The 24,730-nt window shown below is 44.5% G+C and overlaps 1 protein-coding gene across 1 annotated transcript in view; it reads left to right on the forward strand.

Moving 5' to 3' along the window:
• Positions 1-2,721: 2,721 nt before the first annotated feature.
• Positions 2,722-24,730, forward strand: part of gnl2 (guanine nucleotide binding protein-like 2 (nucleolar)) — a 43,120-nt gene continuing 21,111 nt past the window's right edge. The window contains exons 1-7 of the mRNA XM_038801185.1: positions 2,722-2,880; positions 11,466-11,544; positions 14,182-14,276; positions 16,435-16,574; positions 19,879-20,063; positions 22,377-22,443; positions 23,689-23,847. Coding sequence (XP_038657113.1) covers positions 2,817-2,880; positions 11,466-11,544; positions 14,182-14,276; positions 16,435-16,574; positions 19,879-20,063; positions 22,377-22,443; positions 23,689-23,847 — 789 coding nt within the window. The 5' untranslated portion in view covers positions 2,722-2,816. The remainder of the gene's footprint in view (positions 2,881-11,465; positions 11,545-14,181; positions 14,277-16,434; positions 16,575-19,878; positions 20,064-22,376; positions 22,444-23,688; positions 23,848-24,730) is intronic.

A 24,730-nucleotide genomic window follows, 5' to 3' on the forward strand; every position in this document is an offset into this window, starting at 1 on the left:
AGACAGACCTCCAACACTTGAGAAGATGCAACACGATTTTATTTAACGTCTTAACTACTACACATGTTCAACTGTTGGTTGACACTATACTGACTTGACTGGAGACCTAGTACTAGCCTAACCAGATTTACTAGCTACCGCATGGTGTTTGCACTGGCTAGCTCACAAACTCTGACTGTCTCAGTGGCTGGGTCCAGAGAGCGCGGGAAACCTAGTGCCCTCTGGCTTTATAGTGGTAGTGTCCTGTCTGGTGATTGGCTGCTCTGTTCTGTGTGCTTACTGGTCATCCTGTGTGTCAATCACTGCCTGTCTGCACTCCATTATATACTTGGATGTATATTATGACAGTCGCCACATTCCGGCGCCTGTTCGGGTACATAGAGGGAGAATTCAGAATGTCCAAATTACCTAACAGCACGTCTTTCGGGACTTGTGGGAGGAAACCGGAGCACCCGGAGGAAATCCACGCAGACATAGGGAGAACATGCAGACTCTACACAGACAGTGACCCAAGCCAGGAATCGAACCTGGAGCTGTGAAGCAAAAGTGCTACCATTGTGCTAGTCCAGAAGGCTGTAACGTTCCAAATTGGAAGGTGAGGTGTTGTTCTTCCAGTTTGCATTGGGCATCACCGGAGCACTGCTGCAGGCCTATGACGGACATGCGGGCATTAGAGCAAGACTCTGAGTTGAAATGGCAGGTGACCGGAAGGTTGAAGTCATGCTTACAGACAAAGCAAAGGTGTTCCGTGAAATGGTCACCCAGTCTGCGTTAGGTCTCCCCATTGTAGAGAAGATTGCATTGAAAGCAGCAAATACAATAGACTAAAATGAAGGAGGTGCAAGAAAATTCACATCAAAGGAATGTTTGGGTCCTGGACATTGAAGAAAGAGGTAAAGGGGAGAGTGTTGCACCTTCTGCGATTGCACGGGAATGTTCCCTGGGAAGGGGTGAAGGGTTAGGATGGACCAGGGAGTTACAGGGGGAATAATCCCTGCAGAATACTGACACGAGAGGGAGATGGAAAGATGTGCTTTGTGGTGGCATTGTGCTGAAGTTGCTGGAAATGGTGAAGGATGAACCTTTGATTGCAGAGGGGTGAAAAATGAGAAGAGGGATCTATTCATGGTTCTGGGAGGGAGATAAAGTGGTAAGAGCAGAGGTGCAAGAGACGGGTCAGACACAGTTGACTGCCCTGTCAACCATAGTGGACGGCAAACCTCAGTTGAAGAAAAAGGGAGATATATCTGAAATGCCGTTTCTGAAAGGGGCATCATCAGAACAAATGCTGCAGAAGCAGAGAAACTGAGAGAATGAGATGGAGTCCTTACAGGGAGGGGAGGTGTGAGGAGCTGTAGTTGAGGTAGCTGTGGGAATCAGTGGGCTTGTAATGAATGTTGGTGGTCAGTCTATTGCCAATAATGGAGACAGAGAGGTCAAGCTAGGGAAGGGAGCTGTCAGAGATGGACCATGTGAAGGTGCGAGAGGAGTAGAAATTGGAAATAAAATTGATAATTTTTTCCAGAGCCAGATGAGGGCATGAAGTGGCAGCAATTTAGCCATCAATGTAACTGAGAAAGGGTTGTGGGAGATGGCCTGACGAGGACTGGAACAAGGAATGTTCCACCTTTACCCCACAAAAAGACATGCATAAGCGGGACACATTCGGCTACCCTTAATCAAAACATTTATTTGCAAGAGGTGAGGTGAGTTAAAGAAGAAATTATTGAATGACAGGATAAGTTCAGCTAGGAGGAGGAGAGTGGTGGTGGAGGGGGATTATTTAGGCCTCTGCTCAAGGATAAAGTGGAGAGCCCTCAGATCCTCCTGATGAGGGATTAAGACGTAGAGGGATTGGACATCCATAGTGAAGAGGAGCCAGTTAGGGCAATGAACTGGAAATGTTGATGACATAGGGCATCAGAAAAATGACAAATATAGTTTGGAAGGGACTGGGCAACGCGAGTGAAAATGAAGTCAAGATGAAAAGAAATTAGTTCAGTGGGGCAGGAACAGGCTGATACGATGGGTCTACCAGGGCAACCGTGTTTGTGAATTTTGCGAAGGAGGTACAAGCGGCCTGTGCAGGGTTAGGGGACTATGAAGTTGGAAACTGTGGAGGGAAAAATTCCAGAAGATATCAGGTCCGTATCAGTCCTGTAAATAATGGTTCAGTATTCAGTCATGGAAAGGTAGGAGGAAGTGTCTGAGAATTAGTGTCTAAAGGTTAGGTGGGGTAACAGGGTTATGGGGAGTGGGTCTAGGCGGGGTGCTCTTTCAGAGTGTAGGTGAGACTCGATGGGCCTAATGGCCTCTTTCTGCACTGTAGGGATTCTATTATATTCTAATTGGGACTCAGCCTCTGGAAGATAAAGTTCAGTAGGCCAGACAACAAACAGCTGCTTGTGCAAACTTGCTGATGGACACAAAATGGCTGATGCGGTTCCAATGTTACCGCAATGGCCACACATAATGTAGTCGTCCATTGGCTGTAAACCACACTTTGGAATATCCTGCGGTTGTGAAGGTTGATATATATGCAACTGTTTCTTTACATTTAAAGTGATTGAAGTGACAAAAGGATGTCGACCTGAAACATTTTTTTTGATTCTCTCTCCACTAATACTGCCAGACCTGCTGAGAATTTCCAGCAATTCTTTTCATTCTCATATCAAAGACTCAGTGAAGACAAATCCAGTATCCAGCAGCAGCTCTGCTCATGCGGCGGGTGATGACGTCAGTGGCCTTGGTCGCACGCTGATGACGCAAGGCCGCGAGGTGCCTGTGGACGGATCGGGAGCTCGAGTGCCGACAGGATGGTGAAGCCTCTTTACAAGGGCCGAGCCAGCATCAACCCGTCAACATCAAGCAGCAACCCGGGTGAGAGGGGGCCGCACAGAGCGAGTCTCTGTGCAGGGCCAGAGAGGGCGGGGGAGTGGGGAGGGCGGGGGAGTGGGGGAGACGGGCAATGACTGGAGAAAGGGGCACTGGGGGAGACGGGCTGTGACTGGGGAGGGGGCACTGGGGGAGACGGGCAATGACTGGAGAGTGGGGGCACTGGGGGAGACGGGCAGTGACTGGGGAGTGGGGGCACGGGGAGATGGGCAGTGACTGGGGAGTGGGGGCACGGGGAGATGGACAGTGACTGGGGAGTGGGGGCACTGGGGGAGACGGGCAGTGTCTGGGGAGGGGGCACTGGGGGAGATGGGCAGTGTCGGGGAGGGGGGCTGGGGGAGATGGGGAGTGGGGGCACTGGGGGAGACGGGCAGGGAGTGGGGGCACTGGGGGAGACGGGCAGTGACTGGGGAGGGGGGCACTGGGGGAGACGGGCAGTGACTGGGGAGGAAGGACTGGAGGAGACGGGCAGTGACTGGGGAGGAAGGACTGTGGGAGACAGGCAGTGACTGTCGAGGAGCGGCTGCAGAGGGTGGGGCTGGGGGAGACGGGCAGTGACAGGGAGGGGGGACTGGGGGAGTAAGAGTGACTGGGTAGTGAGGGCTGGGGGAGGCGGGCAGTCACTGGGGAGTGAGGGCTGGAGGAGACGGGCAGTGACTGGGGAGTGAGGGCTGGAGGAGACGGGCAGTGACTGGGGAGTGAGGGCTGGAGGAGACGGGCAGTGACTGGGGAGTGAGGGCTGGAGGAGACGGGCAGTGACTGGGGAGTGAGGGCTGGGGGAGACGGGCAGTGACTGGGGGAGACAGACACAATGACTGGAGGGGGACTGGGGATTTGGGGGAGGGGGGACTGGGGATGTGGGGTAGTGTGGGAGAGACGAGGTGGGTTGGGGAGAGAGCGAGATCGGGTCGGGAGAGAGGGAGAAAGACGGGTTGGGTGGGAGAGAGGCGTGGCAGGGAGAGGGAGAAAGATGGGTGGGATGGGGGAGAGGCAGAGAGACAGGGTGAGGAGAGAGGGAGAGACAAGGTGGCGGTGAGAGAGAGACAAGGTGGCGGTGAGAGAGAGACAAGGTGGCGGTGAGAGAGAGACAAGGTGGCGGTGAGAGAGAGACATGGTTGGCGGTGAGAGAGAGACATGGTGGGCGAGAGAGAGAGACAAGGTGGTGGTGAGAGAGAGAGACAAGGTGGTGGTGAGAGAGAGAGACAAGGTGGGGGAGAGAGAGAGACAAGGTGGGGGAGAGAGAGAGACAAGGTGGGGGAGAGAGAGAGACAAGGTGGGGGAGAGAGAGAGAGAGACAAGGTGGGGGAGAGAGAGAGAGAGACAAGGTGGGGGAGAGAGAGAGAGAGAGACAAGGTGGGGGAGAGAGAGAGAGAGAGACAAGGTGGGGGGAGAGAGAGAGAGAGACAAGGTGGGGGAGAGAGAGAGAGAGAGACAAGGTGGGGGAGAGAGAGAGAGACAAGGTGGGGGAGAGAGAGACAAGGTGGGGGAGAGAGACAAGGTGGGGGAGAGTGAGAGACAAGGTGGGGGAGAGTGAGAGACGAGTGGGAGAGACAAGGTGGGGGAGAGAGAGAGAGAGAGAGAGAAGGTGGGGGAGAGAGAGAGATGGGGTGAGAGAGAGATGGGGTGAGATTGAGGAGAGAGACGGAGATGGCGGTAGCGAGAGATGGGGTGGGGGAGAGAGACGGGGTGGGGGAGGGCGAGAGAGAGAGACGGGGTGGGGGAGGGCGAGAGAGAGAGACGGGGTGGGGGAGGGCGAGAGAGAGAGACGGGGTGGGGGAGGGCGAGAGAGAGAGAGACGGGGCGAGAGAGAGAGACGGGGTGGGGGAGGGTGAGAGAGATGGGGTGAGGGCGGACGAGAGAGAGAGACTGGGTGCGTTGGGGGAGCGAGAGAGAAATGTGGCGGGGCCAGACTAGGAGGTGGGGTGAGGAGAGACTGAAACTTGGGCAGCAAGGAGAGAGATTTTGGGCATAAGACGGGGATAAGGTGGAAACTTCAATTGGGGGAACTACCAGGATGTGTGGAAGCAGGCGGAAGGTGAAAATGACAACAAAATTGATGGAGCAGGCAGAGGGGGGGGGGGGGGGGGGCGGGGGGGGGGGGGGGGGGGGGGGGGTTATTGCTCATGAAGGGAGGTATTCGGGAGAGAGGAACTGATGCACAAGGCTGTCGAAAACAATTTGAAATGCTGCCACTACTCAAGCTATCCAGTCTAGATATGTATTCACTTTGAACACATCTAACATAACAATGGTGTTATGGGTTCAAATTGCAGGAGCTCTAACTTCAATCTTCAAACATTCTCGGATATGCCTGTTCTGCCACAGGCACCCGTGTTTCAAAATCTGACGTCAGAATGGAATGTGCTGGAAAGGTAGAACCAGTGGGAAGAGAAATGGAGCAAATTTGACCTTTAATCAGAACTGCATAAAGTTATGGATGTAACAGGATGTAAGCAGCCAAAGGGGTGGAATATACAAAAAAGAAGATCGAGGATAAAGATGAAATGATGAGGGATAATGGTGCAAGGCTAGAGGAATTGGAATAAAGACCAATAGTGCTGGAATTTTCAGCACGTCAGGCAGTATCTGGAGAGAGAAACAAAGTGAAAGTTTCAAGTCTACAACATTTCATCAGAGCTGGATGTAGAAGGCAGCATGGTTTGCAGTGGTTAGCACTGCTGCCTCACGGCGCCAAGATCCCAGGTTCGATCCCGGCTCTGGGTCACTGTCCGTGTGGAGTTTGCACATTCTCCCCTTGCTTGTGTGGGTTTCGCCCCCAAAACCCAAAGGTGCACAGGTTAGGTGGATTGGCCACGTTAAATTGCCCCATAATTGGGGGAAAAATATAATTGGGTACACTAAATTTATTTTTTAAAAAGAACTGTTTGTAGAAAGGATCCAATAAAAGAAACAAAAGATGAGTCTGGAAGAGTTGAAAATTACAACACAGAATCTTGGTCTATACCCATTCTCTATAAAATGAGGTGGAGATGCCGGCGTTGGCCTTGGGTGAGCACAGTAAGAAGTCATACAACACCAGGTTAAAGTCCAACTGGTTTGTTTTGAATCACTAGCTTTCGGAGCACTGCTTCACCTGAGGAAGGAGCAGTGCTCCGAAAGCTAGTCATTTGAAACAAACTGGTTGGACTTTAACCTGGTGTTGCAAGACTTCTTACTGAAAAAATGAGAGAAGTGGTTATGATCTGAAGTTGTTGAGTTTAGATGACTGTGAAGTGCTGAACTGATTTCTAGCCATAATTCATTTTTAATATAAATTTAAGATGTAATTGCTTTAGAAGCAGTTCAGGGAAGGTTCACTGGACTCATTCTTGTGATGAAGTGGATTGTCTTATGAAGAAAGGTTGAAAGGGTTAGACCTATACCCATTGGAGTTTACAAGAACGAGAGGAGATCTTATTGAAATATGAGGGGCCTTGATAGGATGGACCTGGAGGACTCTTGAGACTAAAACTAAGCACATATAGTTCAAAAATAAGAGGTCTCCCTTTTAAGACAGAGGTGAACAGAACCTTTTCACCAAAGGGCTGGTAATGTGTGGAATGCTGTTCCCCAGAAAGTAGTGGAGGCTGGGTTTCTGAATTAAGGGAGTGTTAGAGAGATTTTTGTTAGGCGAGGTAGTAAAGGGTTCTGGGGACAGACAGGCAATTGGAGCTGAGACCATAACCAGTTCAGCCATGGTTTTAATGAATGGTGGAGCAAGTTCAAAGGACCAGATGGCCTCTTCCAATGTTTTGTTTTATTCATTCGAGGGGTGTGGGCTTTGCTGGCTCATCCCCAGTTTCCCTGGAGAAAGTGGTGGTGAGCTGCCTTTTTAAACGCTGCATGTGAGCTGCCTTTTTGAACCGCTGCAATCCATGTAGTATAGATACACCCATAGTACTTGATAGCATTGTTGATGACCCCTTCCACCACTTTACAGATGGTCGAGAGTAGACTGATGGTGTAGTAATTGGTCAGGTTGGATTTGTCCTGCTGTTTGTGTACAGGATGTACATGGGCAATTTTCCATGTTGCCAGGTAGATGCTAATGTTGTGGCTGGAGCATGTCTTCATTACTATTGCTGGAATATTTTCAGGGCCCATAGCCTTTGCAGTGCCTCAGCAGTTTCTTGATATCATGAAGGGGGAATCAAATTGGCTGACGACTGGCATCTGTGATGCTGGGGACATCCGTAAGAGGCTGATATGGATTGTCCACTCGGCACTTCTGGTAGAAGATTGTAGCAAATGCATCAGCCTTATCTTTTGCACTGGTGTGCTGGCACCTTCATCATTGAGGTTAGGGATGTTTGTGGAACCTCCTCCTGAATGAGTTACCTCATTTTCCACCACCATTAAGGGCTGGATGTAGCAAGACCGCAGAGCATAGGTCTGATCCTTTGGTCATGGGATTGCATAGCTCTGTCTTATCACTTGCTGCTTATGCTGTTTGGCACATAACTAGTCCTGTGTTGTAGTTTCACAAGGTTGACACCTCATTTTTAGGTATGCTCCTGTCATGCCCTTCAGCACTCTTCATTGAACCAGAGTTGATCTCCTGGCTTGGTGGTAATGATAGAGTGGGGGATATGCCAGGCCATGAGTTTACAGGTTGTGGTTGAGTACAATTCTGCTGCTGTTGGCCCACAGTGCTTCATGGCTGCCCAATCTTGAGTTGTTAGGTGTGTTCGAAATCTATCACATATAGGATGTTGGTGGTGTGTCACCCAATTTCGAGGGTATCCTCAATGTGAAGATGAGACTTTCTGAGGACATTTAAGAGTCAACCGCATTGCTGTGGAGTCGCATGTGGGCGAGACTAGATGAGGATAGCATACATGTTTCCTTCCCTAAAGGACATTAGTGAACCAGATGGTTTTCACAACAATAAACAATGGTTTCATGGCCATCATTAGACTTTTAATTCCATTTTGTTTTATTTAATTCAAATTTGACCACCTACGGTGGTGGGATTTGAACCTGTGTCCCTAGAGCATTATCTTGGATTACTAATCCAGCAGCAATACAGCTATGACCTCCCCATTCCTATGCAGTGTTTTTCCTTGAGCTTTGTTAGAACTGTATAGAACAGGGGTGGGCAAACTACGGCCCGCGGGCCGCATGCGGCCCGCCAAAGGTATTTCTGCGGCCCACCAAGTCATTAAAAAAAAAAAATTTTTTTTTTTAAATTTTTTTTTAAATTTTTTTAAAGGTTAATGGGGGGGGGGCTGTTGGGTTACTTACTGGTATAGGGTGGATACGTTGACTTGAGTGGGGTGATCATTGCTCGGCACAACGTCGAGGGCCGAAGGGCCTGTTCTGTGCTGTACTGTTCTATGTTCTATATGAGGCGCCCAGAATCATAACCGGGTGAAGTAATTATTTTACTTAATATACTATGCGGCCTTTTGTGAATTGTGAATTTATGAATGTGGCCCTTGCACGGAAAAGTTTGCCCACCCCTGGTATAGAAGGTCAAAGACAGTGGTCAGTGCAGGAGTGGAGCAGAAAATTAAAGGTTCAAATACCTGATGGCAGACTGAATTAGGGGTAGCAAAGTTGAGGAAGGGGAGGGAAGAGTAGGGATGGACCAAGTGAGGGAAGGGTGAAAACTGAAAACAACGTTGTTGAAGTTTTCTAGTCTGAGGCAAGAATAGAAATCAACACTTACACTTACCAATGTACTGGGGAAAGCTGTGAGGGAGGGGGCTCAAACATTGCTGAAACAATGTTCTATGAAAAGGCAGGCATAGCTTGGATCCACATGGATTCTCATAGCAACACCTTTTATTTGGGAGAAACAAGCTGAGTCAAAAGACAAATTGTTGAATGTAAACAAGTTCAGAGGGGTGAGGGACAGTGATGATGGATGGGGGCTGGTTTATCTTTGGTTCAAGGAAGAAATGTATACCATCCTGGAGAGGGCTGAAGATGTAGGGACTGGATGTCCATAATGAAAAGGGGACAGTTAGAGTTAAAATAGTAATAGACGGTGTCAAAAGGCTGAAGAGTCCTTCCTGTTATTTCCTTGGTTCCCAATTCTTTAATTTAATTATTTTTGGTCCGTGGACCCATCATTGGGATGTGCCTTTAAGCAGAAGACTCAGTTAAAACAGCCTGCTTGCCAGGACACTTCCCAGGTTTTGTATGTTGGAGAGGAGAAGCCAGACTCTTTGGCGCCGAGTGAATCTTGGGAATCGGCTTTGGAGATACTTGGTTCAATTAGTTAACCGGCAACTAATGGGTTTGTCAGAAACAGTGTGATTGGTCCCTGCATGATGCTCTCTGAGAGAACTTGGCAGAAGTGTGTCGACCCTGGAAGTGAAAGGAATTCTCTCTTCAGCTTGCTGAAGTGGGAAAACTGCTGTATTGTTCTGAAAGCAGTGAGTGCCTGGCACAGCCTTGGCTGAATACATGAAATGATGATGAGTCTGCAGAGAAAATAGACAACCTTGCCAGAGAAAAATCATCTCTAGCCTAGAAGGAAGATGTTCAGTCTGCAGAGAAACTAGACATCTTGGCAGAGAAACTATCTCAAGCCTAGAAGGAAGAAGCAAAAGCCTGAAATTCAGAAAGTCATTGACTGAAACTCATCCCAATGCATCAGAAATCCTTAACCCAAGGTGTCGTGATAAGGTCCAAACCAAAAATAATTGCAATAGAAAGAGATTATTCAGTATTTTCTGTTTCTGCTTGAAAGGATGGTAAAAGCAGGTTTGATGCATTCCCACAAGTGAATTGCATACATACTTGAAGGGGAAAAATATTACAAGGCCATTGGGGCAGACCAGTAAGTGGGACTAATTGGATAGTTTTTCCAAAGAGCAAACACAGACCCAACAGGCCAAATGGCCTTAGTCTGTGATGTATCAATTTTCTGGTTGTAGTTTAGGATTTAAAAGGACAGGTTACCCAAGATATTCTTGGTTTACGTGCATCTGTTCCACGCACCAAAGCATGTACCAGCTGAGGCATGGAAAGGACAATGTTGACCAGAGTCTCTCAAACCTGATACGAAAAATTTGGAGGTTATTTTGTTTTAAGCATCCTCTTTCCTCACTGTTCAAAACTAAGGCACTCTTCTCACCCCTTGCTCCTGCTTGACAAAGGAAAGTCCTTTGCCTCTCAGGTTACAACGGCATTCATCTCTTTCCTGCTCCCCTCCCCTCCGTTTCACACTAACACACTTCACTTATTCAATCCACTATCATTGCAGGCATCTGCCTGAGGTATTAGGGAATATTAGAGCAGGTGATCATCAAAAGCTTAGTTAAAGAGGTGGGTTTTAGGGAGCATCTTAAAGAACGAAAGAGGTTCAAGATGTTTAGGAAGGGAATTCCAGTGCTTGCGACCAAGGCACCTGATTGCAGACTGCTAAAGATTAAGAGATTTAAAAATGGAATGTTCAAAAGGCCAGAATAAGAGGAGAATAGATGTGAGCGGTAGGGCTGGAGGAGATTGCAGAGATAGGGGCTAAGCCATGGAGGGATTTATAGACGAGGATGAGAATCTGACAGAAAAAAATATTGTCTATATGACTTCCTGAGTATGATTTCCTGTTCACATCTCACTATTTCAATGAAAATAATGAATCAAAATTGTTGAGGAAAACCTGAAGATTGTTGGGGAAATAAAGATTGTAATTAGAAGAGTATAGTCTCATTGATTATGAAGGTGGCACATCCTGAGTGGTGTTATGCCAAGTAGGTTTGTACAGTTTTGGTATCTAATGAATCGGCAGTATAAAAATATTTATTATTTGTTCACCAGCTTACCTGTTCTTTAAGCTTGTACCAAACTTTTTAAAAATTGACAACTAGTTGAGACCAGCCTCTGGAAGATACCAATCATTAATTGAGTCACTAAGTATTTAGGGAGTTGCGAGGCAAATTTTAGATTTCTACCGGCTTGTTGGAGAAAAATTATTTGAACAAAAAATCTGAAACAGCTAACAATATTCTTCTTCTGCCTTCCCTGTCTGTTCTGCAAAGTCAACTTGTTTCTCTAGCTAGTCATAACATGCATATTGATTATGAGATATTACACATGCATAAATATGAAACATTTTTAAAAATCTTAGTATGTTCCACAGGGATGGGTTCCTCTTCATTAAAACTTAATTCAACCTTACTGCATTAATGATCCCTGATTTGGCACGGTGGCACAGTGGTTAGCACTGCTGCATTACAGCACCAGGAAGCTGGGTTCAATTCCGGCCTTGTGAGACTGGCTGTGTGGAGTTTGCACATTCTCCCTGTGTCAGTGTGAGTTTCCTCCCAAAATCCAAAGATGTGCAGGTTAGATGGAATGGCTGTGATACAATTGCCCCTTTGTGTTCAAAAAGGTTAGGTGGGGTTACAGGGATATCGCGGGGGAGTGGATCTAGGTGAGCGTGCTCTTTTGTAGGGTCAGTGTATACTCGGGCCGAATGGCATCCTTCTGCACCGTAGGGATTCTATGATTTCAGAATTTAAATTTTGTGGTAAAGTGACAGAAATATCAGACTAATCAATGCAGTTTGAAATCTGGTCAGTTGTTTGTAATTTATTGGTTCTTTTGTTTTGTTGCAGATCGGCCCAAAGATGCAGGCCACTGGAGGGACCGGGCGACTATTAAACGCCTTAATATGTACAGACAGAAAGAACGAAGGTAGGTGTCCCAATCATTTCTTAGTATGAAGTTCAATGAACAAATACCACAATTTATCTGTACAGTAGTTAATACCCAGTCATCCAATTCGAAATGACGATGCAACTCCATAATTTGATTTCGCCAACACTTTATTGGCCTGCTGTATCTTTGTAAAAGGGTGCGAGGGAAGGGAGGGGAGAGAAGTGGGATGTTAATAGGACCCTGGTAAGCTCTAGGTTGTGACAGCAATTGAAAAGAATTTTAACCTAGGAAAAGATACCTCCACAACTTTTCATGATTCAAGTAATCACTGATGCTGTAACATTAAACACAAACACATGGTGCTACAGATGTGGTTTGCCTGTTTGAATTTTAGCAACGTGAGTAGATATCAGAGATCCGCGCTATAGCTGTGCAAAATTACAGTGATGGCAGGATAAAGGGTCAGTTGCAGTCAATCCACGACAATATTGACAGAGACCTGGTAGAAGATTACTGGGTTACATTGAGCACTCAGCTGTGAGGTAAAATGGAGGTTCACCATTGTTGTGCTTTCTAACATAAGAACATAAAAACTAGGAGCAGGAGTAGGCCATCTGGCCCCTCGAGCCTGCTCCGCCATTCAATGAGATCATGGCTGATCTTTTGTGGACTCAGCTCCACTTTCCGGCCCGAACACCATAACCCTTAATCCCTTTATTCTTCAAAAAACTATCTATCTTTACCTTAAAAACATGTAATGAAGGAGCCTCAACTGCTTCACTGGGCAAGGAATTCCATAGATTCACAACCCTTTGGGTGAAGAAGTTCCTCCTAAACTCAGTTCTAAATCTACTTCCCCTTATTTTGAGGCTATGCCCCCTAGTTCTGCTGTCACCCGCCAGTGGAAACAACCTGCCCGCATCTATCCTATCTATTCCCTTCATAATTTTAAATGTTTCTATAAGATCCCCCCTCATCCTTCTAAATTCCAACGAGTACAGTCCCAGTCTACTCAACCTCTCCTCATAATCCAACCCTTTCAGCTCTGGGATTAACCTAGTGAATCTCCTCTGCACACCCTCCAGCGCCAGTACGTCCTTTCTCAAGTAAGGAGACCAAAACTGAACACAATACTCCAGGTGTGGCCTCACTAACACCTTATACAATTGCAACATAACCTCCCTAGTCTTAAACTCCATCCCTCTAGCAATGAAGGACAAAATTCCATTTGCCTTCTTAATCACCTGTTGCACTTGTAAACCAACCTTCTGTGACTCATGCACTAGCACACCCAAGTCTCTCTGAACAGCGGCATGCTTTAATATTTTATCGTTTAAATAATAATCCCGTTTGCTGTTATTCCTACCAAAATGGATAACCTCACATTTGTCAACATTGTATTCCATCTGCCAGACCCGAGCCCATTCACTTAACCTATCCAAATCCCTCTGCAGACTTCCAGTATCCTCTGCACTTTTCGCTTTACCACTCATCTTAGTGTCATCTGCAAACTTGGACACATTGCCCTTGGTCCCCAACTCCAAATCATCAATGTAAATTGTGAACAATTGTGGGCCCAACACGGATCCCTGAGGGACACCACTAGCTACTGATTGCCAACCAGAGAAACACCCATTTATCCCAACTCTTTGCTTTCTATTAATTAACCAATCCTCTATCCATGCTACTACTTTACCCTTAATGCCATGCATCTTTATCTTATGCAGCAACCTTTTGTGTGGCACCTTGTCAAAGGCTTTCTGGAAATCCAGATATACCACATCCATCGGCTCCCCGTTATCTACTGCACTGGTAATGTCCTCAAAAAATTCCACTAAATTAGTTAGGCACGACCTGCCTTTTACGAACCCATGCTGCGTCTGCCCAATGGGACAATTTCTATCCAGATGCCTCGCAATTTCTTCCTTGATGATAGATTCCAGCATCTTCCCTATTACCGAAGTTAAACTCACTGGCCTATAATTTCCTGCTTTCTGCCTACCTCCTTTTTTAAACAGTGGCGTCACGTTTGCTAATTTCCAATCCACCGGGACCACCCCAGAGTCTAGTGAATTTCGGTAAATTATCACTAGTGCATCTGCAATTTCCCTAGCCATCTCTTTTAGCACTCTGGGATGCATTCCATCAGGGCCAGGAGACTTGTCTACCTTTAGCCCCATTAGCTTGCCCATCACTCCCTCCTTAGTGATAACAATCGTCTCAAGGTCCTCACCTGTCATAGCCTCATTTCTATCAGTCACTGGCATGTTATTTGTGTCTTCCACTGTGAAGACCGACCCAAAAAACCTGTTCAGTTCCTCAGCCATTTCCTCATTTCCCATTATTAAAACTCCCTTCTCATCCTCTAAAGGACCAATATGATCTCTGTCCCTGCAATTAAAATATTTTTGCATCAGGATGAATGTGGTTTATTAAGCCATAGTCTGTAATTGCATCCTTATGCCTTATCCACTTTGCGGTTTTGCTTCAGTTTCTATTAAGAATGTTAGAAATTAATTTCCAGACTTTGTGATGGTGCATGTTGCACTGTTGGCCCCATCTATTTTCAAATTTATCAAGGTGTTATATTTTTGCATGATTTCACAGTGTAGCAACTTCCTTAGAAATATAAAATTTTACATGCATACCTATTTTTATTTTCTTCCCTCCAAGAAACAAAGCAGGAAAGGTTATCAAACCCTTGCAATACCAGTCGACAGTTTCACCTGGCACCGTTGCCCGTGTGGAGCCAAATATCAAATGGTTCGGTGAGTTTATATTTCCATGCAGATAGAATGTGGGTGTCGTATGCACGAGCTATACCTGCATACATAACTGAAAGCGTTCATAGTGATCACTGGCTATGGGTGGTCGGAACTTACTGTCTGGGGTTTTACAGAAACTGCAGCTAAAATAAGTCTCTTACATTTTTGCAGTAATACAATGCAAAGAAATTCAAAGAAATATGAAGTCAGAGTGTACTTATTTTCTGTTCAGATTTTTCTAGTGTCTGTACAACGTATAATTATTACAAAGTAACATTTGTCATCTAAATATGATTGAGTATATAGCTAATGCACACTTTAGACTCCAGAGATAGATATTATTCATTGGCTATTACAGTAACTGAGACCCTTTTGTTCAAATTAAATATAAGGAAAAAATGTTTTGGGGGCCTATTTTTGTTTTATTTTTATTTTTAACAGAACATAATGACATGTTAGAAACTTAATAGCAGGAGTTGCTGGGAGTGAAGGAATGAGGGAGTTGAATTAATAATCGACCCAAGAGAATTTGTCGATGTTTCAACTGTGCACATGAGTTTAAATATTCTTCCCTCTTTGAATTGAACCATGCTAATGATTTTATTTATTGTTTGTTGGCTTAATGTTGGTGCTCCTGGATAATAAGATGCAAACTTGCATCCAAAATTTCCCCACCTTATAAGTATATGACCTCAGTTCCTCAATTAGATGAAACAGTGAGCCATGGCAGGGTTTTTCAAATGCTGGCCGCGACCTGCGGGTGGGTGTCGGGAGGGTCCAGATGGGGTGAGAAGTTCCTAAATGGCCACTACCAACTTTTAAATTGGGAATGGTAGCCACTGCCGCCTTTTTAAATGAAAATAAATAAAGCTATGTGCAGTCTTCAGCCAGAAGCGGTAACAGTGAGCAGGTCACATGCCCTGCATGCATACTTGGTGTCGGTGTCAAGTGCCCTCTATGTATGTGCTTTTGGCGCCAAATCACAGCGGAGAGCTGGTTCTATTTCCTAGCTGCCAGCAAGTAAGGCAAGAGGACTGTGAAGATGAATTGTTTCCTTAAAAATAAGTGACAGCCAAAGACTCAAATAGGTTATGTACCTACTGGACAGGATCTCACAACAGAATCTGCTGGAGAGAGCTGCTCACAAGAGTCCAGGGCAGGACAGAGCACTGCTAGTGTTAGCTTTGTACAGAGCTCCAGGGCCTCTGGTTTATAGCCTATGAAGAAAAAACTTACTCTGGAACAAAGCAATATAAAGATGAATTGAGGTATGGTTTTGCCAATTATGCCATTGTAAATAAGGATGTAAGGCCCGTGTGTGTTTTATGCAGTTAAGTCCTGGCAAATGAGAGAAGTTTCAGATTTTGAAAGCAAAGTGGTGGGTGAAAAAGGTGTTTTGTTAGCTGGCTCCAAATTAAAATACTACGATGCTGTAGCTGACCCGTGATACCAGATTAAAAACATGCCAAAAACCCTTGAGGCTATCAGCATCCTGGAGTAGCATCTCCCAGGAGTATCCAGTGCTGAGTAAAACAAGCATTTTGTTGCTATTGCCCTTCACGTGGGCCCTACATGTGCGAGTTAGATTTTCCATTTTCATAAAGATGAAGATGTCACAAAGGAACTTGCTGAAGGCTGCACCTGATATGCGCATTGCCCCCGTCTCCTTTGAACCTGATTCGAGTGAGATTGTGAAGACCCAGCAGGTTCCCTTTTCACATTGAAGCACAGTAAGAAGTCTTGCAACACCAGGTTAAAGTCCAGCATGTTCGTTTCAAACACTAGCTTTCGGAACACTGCTCCTTCCTCAGGTCTGGTGTTGTAAGACTTCTTACTGTGCTCCCCCCAGTCCAACACCGGCATCTCCAGATCTTCACATTGAAGGTAAGCGAATGAGGCGTGGATCGCAAAGGTTGGCCAACGTGAGTCTCGGGTAAAAATGTTTGAAAAGCACTGAGCTAAGGAAATCCATTCTGATGGAAGTATCATCCACATGCTAGCAGCCTGATCCTAGAGCAGTACCCTGGGAACAGAGTTCACTGTGTGTATGCTCTGTCTGATCGTAACACACTGAACAGATTTTTTTTCTTAAACCTGACAAAAAGACTACTTTGTTTGAGAAAGGATATAATGCTGTCAAATCTTTTTGGTTTATGAACAGGTAACACTCGAGTCATAAAGCAGTCATTACTGCAAACGTTCCAAGATGAGATGGGCAACGTTATGAAAGATCCTTACAGGGTAGTTATGAAGCAGACCAAACTTCCAATGTCTCTTCTGAATGACCGAATCAAACCTCATGTAAGTGACTTTCTTTTGTTGATTGGGTAGAAAATGAGGAACCTGGTGAACAGTCGGTAGTCTTTGATTATCTTTTTTTAACTGAGTGGTTGCTAATCGCAGTTTTTAATACACCATTGCATATCAACTGAAATGGAGAGTATTTGCAGCATCTAGATTTCTCGCTGCTTGTGCCTAAAATTCAATTAACTTAAAATTCAGAAATATGCCCCCCAAAATGCTCTGGTTCTTTCCCATCTCAGTTAATCTACATTTATGTCTGATTTCTTTGCGTTCACTGGCTGTGGTGATGCAAACCCTGATGGCATATTCCCGATGATGACTGTGTATTTGGGAGGCAGTAAAGTGTCAAAAGGTTTATCTTATCAATTCTAAGTGGGAATCTAAAAGTTAAATAGTGAATCCTAATTGGGGAAAAAAGCTCCGGAGAGGCCTAAATGCAATGCTGGCTGGAAATAATTAAACTCTTGTTCTTTTAATCAACAGTACAACTTGTGGCTTTTGGACTGTTGTATTTTTGAATGCCTTTTTTTGTGATGCCGTTCAGTAGTATCCTAAGCTTCAGCCTTGTGACAGTTATATCCTGTTTGAAGTCACATTCAATATAGGTATAACTTCCCTTGAAATAAAGCATTTTATCCTGATGCAGCCACATTTGGAATGATTCAAAAGAACCTTTAGAACTTTTGAGGAGATGCGTGACTAATTCCTTTAAAGCAGGGTTTTCTTTCAAAGGAATTTGTGGGATACTTCTAAGATATTTTTGCCCTTTGGCATTTGCCACAATTTAATCAAAAACATAAATAAGTAAAGCATTCTGATCTTTTCTGGCAAATGTTATTTTTCAACAGCCATGGAGGTCTTTTCTATTCTTTCATGGAATGTGGCCGTTGTAGGTTAGGCCGGCATTATTGCCCATCCCTAATTGCCCTTGAGAAGATGATAACGGTAGTCAGAAATCATTGTGAGTTGTGCATTTTCAGGAGTGACGGTGTACTAACTGCCCATATACAGAACTGTGCAGAAAGTTGATATCGAGATCCAGAGCTGAAATTCAAATTTTTAAACCATTAGTTAAAGCAAGACCCCACTGGTAATCGTAAAATAATTTTGCAGCATTTGCTCTTCATACTAATCACGTGAAGATATTTTTTTCACAGAATTAGTATGTATAAACTTTTACAAGTGTAGAATTTTGTCCTCTGCCAAATAACATAATCTTCTGTATCTTTAGGCACAGTACAACTTATTTCAGAAATGGATATTAAAGTGGAAGCTGCTTATCTTCAAGTTAGTTGTCAGAGGTTAGCTCTCTGCGAGGTCCAAGTATGCAGTTTGATCTGTGGGTTAGCTTACGCAATTAATGAGCAAAATATTGAGAAATGTGAGAGACCTGGAAATGGTGTGAGCAGCTGCTCTTCAAGCAGTTTTGTGCACAAGATATGCTGGTGAACTATATTGATTTTTCTTTATTTGAATACTTTTTGGACTGTAGTATGTATGAACTTTTCATTTGGTTTCTAGAATTAACGCTTGCAGTTTCTGGAATTGCATCGCCCACATTTCATATTGAAATCCTTGAAAAATTGTTTTTCCAAAAAGTTTGAAGAATATCAGACTGAGAAAAATGTTTTAACCATTGTGGAGTCATATTACTTTTAAAGTTTTTGTGCCATTGGGGTAATTTGCAATGTGTTTTTACCTGTGTGTAATTACCTGACTTGAAAACAAACCTGACCATGAGTTTTAACCTGAAATGTAATGTTCTGTTACCATATTAAAATGCAGAGGAACTGGTTAGTTCCGTGACATGCCATTCCACTTACAACATGTAAGGTACATATTTTCATTTGCAGGAGACTGTTCATGGAAGGAAATTACTTTTTTTTTCTCTGTAGATGTTAAGTGTTAGATGAAATCCCAGAATGAAATAATATGCATTGTTTGTTACTGCAGTCTGTAAATGTTGGTCACTAATGGTGCCTTTCCTGAGCCTCTTGAACATGGCAGTTGTATACGTTCATATTTGCTTCACTCTACAATTAATCTTTCCCAACGTGGTTTCTAGGGCATGATGAAAGTTCTGCTCTAGGTCTAGAATCAGCATACATCCATGGTTGAAATGAAGGTTTTTGGATAGCCTAGGCTGGAAACTTCCACTTATGTTTAGATCCTTGACATTCTGTGTTACCTGCATCTTTTTTTATGTTTGTCTCAATGATTGTGATTAAAAAGCAGAATTCTCCAAGTCCGAATTGCTGTTTTTGCTCCAAGGCATGTCTTGACGTAGATGGCTATTATAAAAACATTTCTTTTTCTACCTTAGCCATAGTTTATTTTAAAGTTTATAGTCAAAACAAAAGGTGATTGTAAAAATTCCCCATGAGTTGAGCTAAAGCAGATGGGGAAGTTTTCAAATTCCTACGCTGCTCCTAGCACAGCATTTCCACCAGCTATGGTTGGCAAATTTGTAGAGTAAATTCTTTAACATCTTTGAGTCTTAAGTTCTTGTGCTGAAAATATTCATCTTGCTTATTAAAGCTGACCGCTTTTTCAACCGTATGAGGAATTATATTAATGGAAATTTATCCATTTGGAAGATAAATAATTACAATTTTGAATTCCTCTGCTTTTTTGAAGGTGGCAGATGCAGGCACTCCTTGCGTACCTTAACAAGTGAACATTCTCTGAGTTTGGATGATATGCGTTGGCAAAGCAGTCAAGTTCAGTTGTTTTCTCAAATAATATCCACTGATGCATTTTTTTCAGTGGAGTTTGAAATGAAAATCGCTTATTGTCACAAGTATGCTTCAAATGAAGTTACTGTGAAAAGCCCCTCGTCACCACATTCCGGTGCCTGTTCAGGGAGGCTGGTACGGGAATTGTCCGTGCTGCTGGCCTGCCTTGGTCTGCTTTCAAAGCCAACTCTTTAGTCCTGTGCTAAATCAGCCCCTTAATAATTATCAGGAGTGTAATCTTCATAACCTTTCTAAGATAGGCAGGATCAATATATTTTTATGTTGACTGGTAATCATCCCATTGATAGTAATTAGGCAGCTTCTATTGCTTGTGCGCTGCGCCAACTCCATTCCACCTGATTGCTGTTCAGACAATGAAATCTAAAGTCTACCCTTTTGATTGCAATTTGTAATCTCCCATTTTACCCTGATTCTCGATATGCGCTTGGCAGTAAGTTGTTCACTGAGCTTGTGTGGGGAGGTTGTATTTGAGTATATTGATATATTTGGGTAGATATGTATGTTTCAAAGTAATGAATGCTTAAAGGAAAATTATTTGCTTGCAGAATTCAAGAGTACATATTCTGGATACAGAGACATTTGAAACAACCTTTGGTCCGAAAGCTCAGCGAAAGAGACCAAATCTTGGTGTATGTGATGTGCAGAGTCTGGTGGAAAAAGCTGAAACATTGGCAGAAGAATATGATCTAGAAAAGGACCGAGATCTAGTTGTGGAAGATACTGGAGTACGGTGTGTGAATTCTCGGCACCTGACGTGTTAAGATGCACTAATGTACCGCATGTTTTTGGATATTGCAGATTTATTATTGAAATTTTCATCATATCTGAGGCAAACGCAAGTATTTTTGTTAATTTGAAAATTTGATTCTCAAATTACAAAGATAATGTCGAAATATCTTAACAATTACTCAATGTTTATCGGAAAAATCACACATTTTGATAATACAAAGCTTCACTATGATTTTACATCTATGTTGTCAATATCAGTAGTGGTCAAATGCTATATTCCACTCATTACATTTTCAAAATTTACTTTGTCTGTCATGAAGAAAACCTTAAAGTTGCTGCAAAGGCTGAAAAAGATGCTACATCTCAGGCTAATACAGTGCGTTTCATCATTACCACGCTGGATAGGAGTGGTAGGATATGTCATAGCCTAAGTTTCCAATTTCAGCTGGCTTGCTATGGGAAAGATTTCTAAGTAGGTCAGTTCTTGGTAGGGCAGAAAGTGCCCCAAGACACACTCTGAGCAACATTTGTGTATTGAAGAGCACTGTTTGTGAATATTTGAGCTCCGTTTCAGCTTTTCATTACGGGGTAAGATTTAAACCTGGGCGATTTGATGCCGAGAGTGATCGTCTTAAAAGAAAGTGTTAATTTTGTGGTGTTGGTGGCACTGGATGAGATGTGCATTTATTGCCCATCTATACTTCTAGAATCCAGGAAAGTGCTGGGAGCAGCATCAACCTCCCCACGTGGCCTTCTTCGATCTCGCAAAGATCTTCGACTCCTGTCAATCGTGAGGGATTGTGGCACATCTTCCTCAAATTCTGCTGCCCGCAGAAATACATCACCATTCTCCACCTGCGCCACGATGATGTACAAGCTGTGACCCTCACCAACAGAAACACCACTGACCCAATACATGTGAAAACTGGGGTCAAATAGAGCCTTGTCATCGCACCAACGCTCTTTTCCATCTTCCTTGCAGCAACACTCCTCATCACCCTGAAGTTCCCTGCTGGAGTGGAGCTAACCTATTAGACAAGTGGGAAACTGTTCAACTTCTGATGCTTCTGGGTCAGAACTAAGACCACCCCAACCTCCTGTCACCAAGCTGCAGTTGGCAGACAACGTCTGTGTGCGCACATTCAGAGACCGAGCTACAAACCATGTGCGCATTCGCCGAGGCATATGAGAGAATGGGTCTCAGGCTAAACATCCTGGAAAACAAAGATTCTCTACCAGCCTGCTCCTACCGCACAAAACTGCCCCCAAACTATCAATATCCACGGAGAACCCTTGGACAATGTAGATCATTTCCCATACCTCGGGAGCGTCCTCTCGGTGCGAGCAGACATTTGACGACGAAATCCAATATCAACTCCAATGCGCCAGTGTAGTCTTTGGCACCTGAGGAACAGTGTATTCAAAGACCAAAACTTCAAGCCGGGAACCAAGCTCATGGTCTACAGAGGAGCCATGGTCCCAACTTCTTTTATGCATCAGAAAAAAGGACAATTATACAATAGACACCTCAATCCTTGAAGAGATATAATCAATGATGCCTTCGTAAAATCCTGCAAATCCACTGGCAGGATGGGCGTGCCAACGTGAGTGTCCTCTGCCATGCCAATATCACCTGTATCGAGGCACTGGTCATGCTTGACCACCTGCGATGGGCAGGCCACATTGCGCACATGCCCGATACAAGACTCCCAAAACAAGCGTTCTACTTGGAGCTCTGCAATGGCAAGCAATCACTAGGGGGCAGAGGAAATGCTGCAAGGGCACTCTGAAAGCCTCTCTAAATAAATACAACTTCTCCACCGACGCATGCGAATCGCTGGCCTTTAAAACGCACAAACCAGAGAAAAAGCATTCACGAAGGTGCCGATCACCTTGAGCGTCGTAGGGTGGAACACGCAGAGGCCAAGCGTAAAGAGCGGAAGGAGAGCACAGAATCCAGAGCATCCCATCCACCCACCTCTCCGACCTGTGGCAGAGTCTGCGGATCCAGGATCAGACTATTCAACCACTACAAAATCCACCTGCCCGGAGTGGAAGCAGATCATACTCGACACTGAAAGGACTGCCCAAGAGGAAGTTGTAGTGGATTGTCTTGTGGAACTGCACCAATCTATATGCTGAAGGCATTTGCACAATGCAGTTGGGTAGGGTGTACTCAGATTTTAGTTTGTCAATGATGAAAGAATAGTGTTAAGTAGCCAAGTCACTATGATGTGTGACTTGGAAGGGAAAATGGATAGTTGACTGCAATATTATTGCAGATTAAGCACTATTAATTTCAATTTTTGTTTAGGGATGAAGTCCGAGAAGAAATCTTCAAAAAAGGACAATCCAAAAGAATATGGGGTGAGCTATACAAGGTAGGTGTTTTGTTTATGAATATCAATGGGTGTCTTATTGGGCATTGGCAGTTAACATAATTTAAGTGTTATTGGAAACCAAATAATCAGACGTTATCAGCTAAATAGCGACTTATCAATAAGAATTATAATGGGGACACCTCTGAATTAAATGCCATCATTGTTTTTCAAAAGTTTCTTTAGACGTCATTTATATTTATTATAAAACATTCTTTTTTTCCACACAGTCTGTAAATGGGGTTGAGTGATTTCCTTAGACAATTTTCTGCTATGTTTGCATAATGAAACGTCAAGCTGCACACCAAACAGGGACTTGATTAAAATTGAAAAGCTGAATACACTGTGGATGCTAGAAATACTTAGCAGGCTACAGACCTGAATCATTAACTATTCTCTTTGCAGATGCTGCCTCACCTGTTGAGTACAGTGGTTAGCACTGTTGCTTCACAGCACCAGGGACACGGGTTTGATTCCCGGCTTGGGTCACCATGTGCGGAGTCAGTACATTCTCCCCATATCTGCGTGGGTTTCCTCCGGATGCTCCGGTTTCCTTCCACAAGTCCCGAAAGGCGTGCCGTTAGATGAATTGGACATTCTGAATTCTCTCTCCGTGTACCCGAACAGGCACCTGAGTGTGGCAACTTGGGGATTTTCACAGTAACATTATTGCAGTGTTACTGTAATCCTACTTGTGATGCTAATAAAGATCATTACTTTCTGATCTACTAGGTGGCCTTCGTCATGTCTTCTGGTTTTTTCCATCACCTGTTTTATACAAAATGTATAAACGTTTTATCACTTTAATAATTTACACCATTTGAATGGAATGGCAGAACGGTGGCACGGTTGTTAGTACTGCTGCCTTCCAGCTCCAGGGATCCGGGTTCAATTCTGGCCTTGGCTGACTGTCTGTGTGGGGTTTGCACATTCTTCCGGTGTCTGCATGGGTATTCTCCGGCTGCAACGGTTTCTTTCCACAGTTCAAAGTTGTGCAGGTTAGCTGGATTGGCCATGTTAAAATTGACCTGTAGGTTAGGTTACGGGGATACTGCGGGGAGTGTTTTGAGGTTAGAGTGCTCTTTCAGAGGGTCGGTGCAAACTCGACAGGCCAAATGGCCTCTTGCACTGTAGGGATTCTATGATGCTTCAGTGTAGGCTGAGGACTAGCATGTTTCTTTGCCTGAAAATTGGCAAATATGGTTTTCTTTTTACCCATTTAACAAAATAAATATTCATTTTTGTTAGGTAATTGATTCATCAGATGTCATAATCCAAGTGCTGGATGCTAGAGATCCAATAGGAACACGCTCACCCCATATAGAGGCTTACATAAAGAAGGAAAAGCCGTGGAAACATTTGGTATTTGTGTTCAACAAGTGTGACCTTGTACCTACCTGGGCAACTGTAAGTTTTTGATTGTCATTTTGCTTAAAACTTCTGCATTGGAATATGATTACCTTACTTTTAGTGTGGGAAAAGTGGCATCTTCTGATACATGTAATGGCCGAGCTCAAAAAGCAAATTCTCAAAATGGAAATTGTGAATTATAAGCCCCGTTCTGTATTTTCTTTTAAAGACAGTCAGAAGTCTTACAACACCAGGTTAAAGTCCAACAGGTTTGTTTCGAATCACTAGCTTTCGGAGCACAACTCCTTCATCAGATGATGAGGAGGTGGGTTCCAGAAACGTGTGTGTATATATAGACCAAGTCAATGATGCAAGACGATACCTTGAATGCGAGTCTTTGCAGGTAATTAAGTCTTTACAGGTCCAGATGGAGCAATTAGAGAGAGGGATAATCACAGGTTAAAGAGGTGTGAATTGTCTCAAGCCAGGACAGTTGGTAGGATTTCGCAAGCCCAGGCCAGATTGCCGGGGGGGGGGGGGGGGGGGGGGGGAGGAATGTGATACGACGTGAATCCAAGGTCCCGGTTGAGGCCGTACTCTTGCGTGCGGAACTTGGCTATACGTTTCTGTTCGGCGATTCTGCGTTGCCGCGCATCCTGAAAGCCGCCTTGGAGAACGCTTACCCGAAAATCAGAAGCTGACTGCTGAAGTGTTCCCTGACTGGAAGGGAACATTCCTGCCTGGCGATTGGCGCGCGATGTCCGTTCATCCGTTGTAGCGTCTGCATGGTCTCGCCAACGTGCCATGCTTCGGGACATCCTTTCCTGTAGCATATGAGGTAGACAACGTTGGCCGAGTCGCAGGAGTATGTACCATGTACCTGGTGGGTGGTGTTCTCGCGTGTAATGGTGGTGTCCATGTCGATGATCTGGCACATCTT

The sequence above is a fragment of the Scyliorhinus canicula genome, chromosome 1 (genome assembly GCF_902713615.1).
Source record: "Scyliorhinus canicula chromosome 1, sScyCan1.1, whole genome shotgun sequence".
NCBI lineage: Eukaryota > Metazoa > Chordata > Chondrichthyes > Carcharhiniformes > Scyliorhinidae > Scyliorhinus > Scyliorhinus canicula.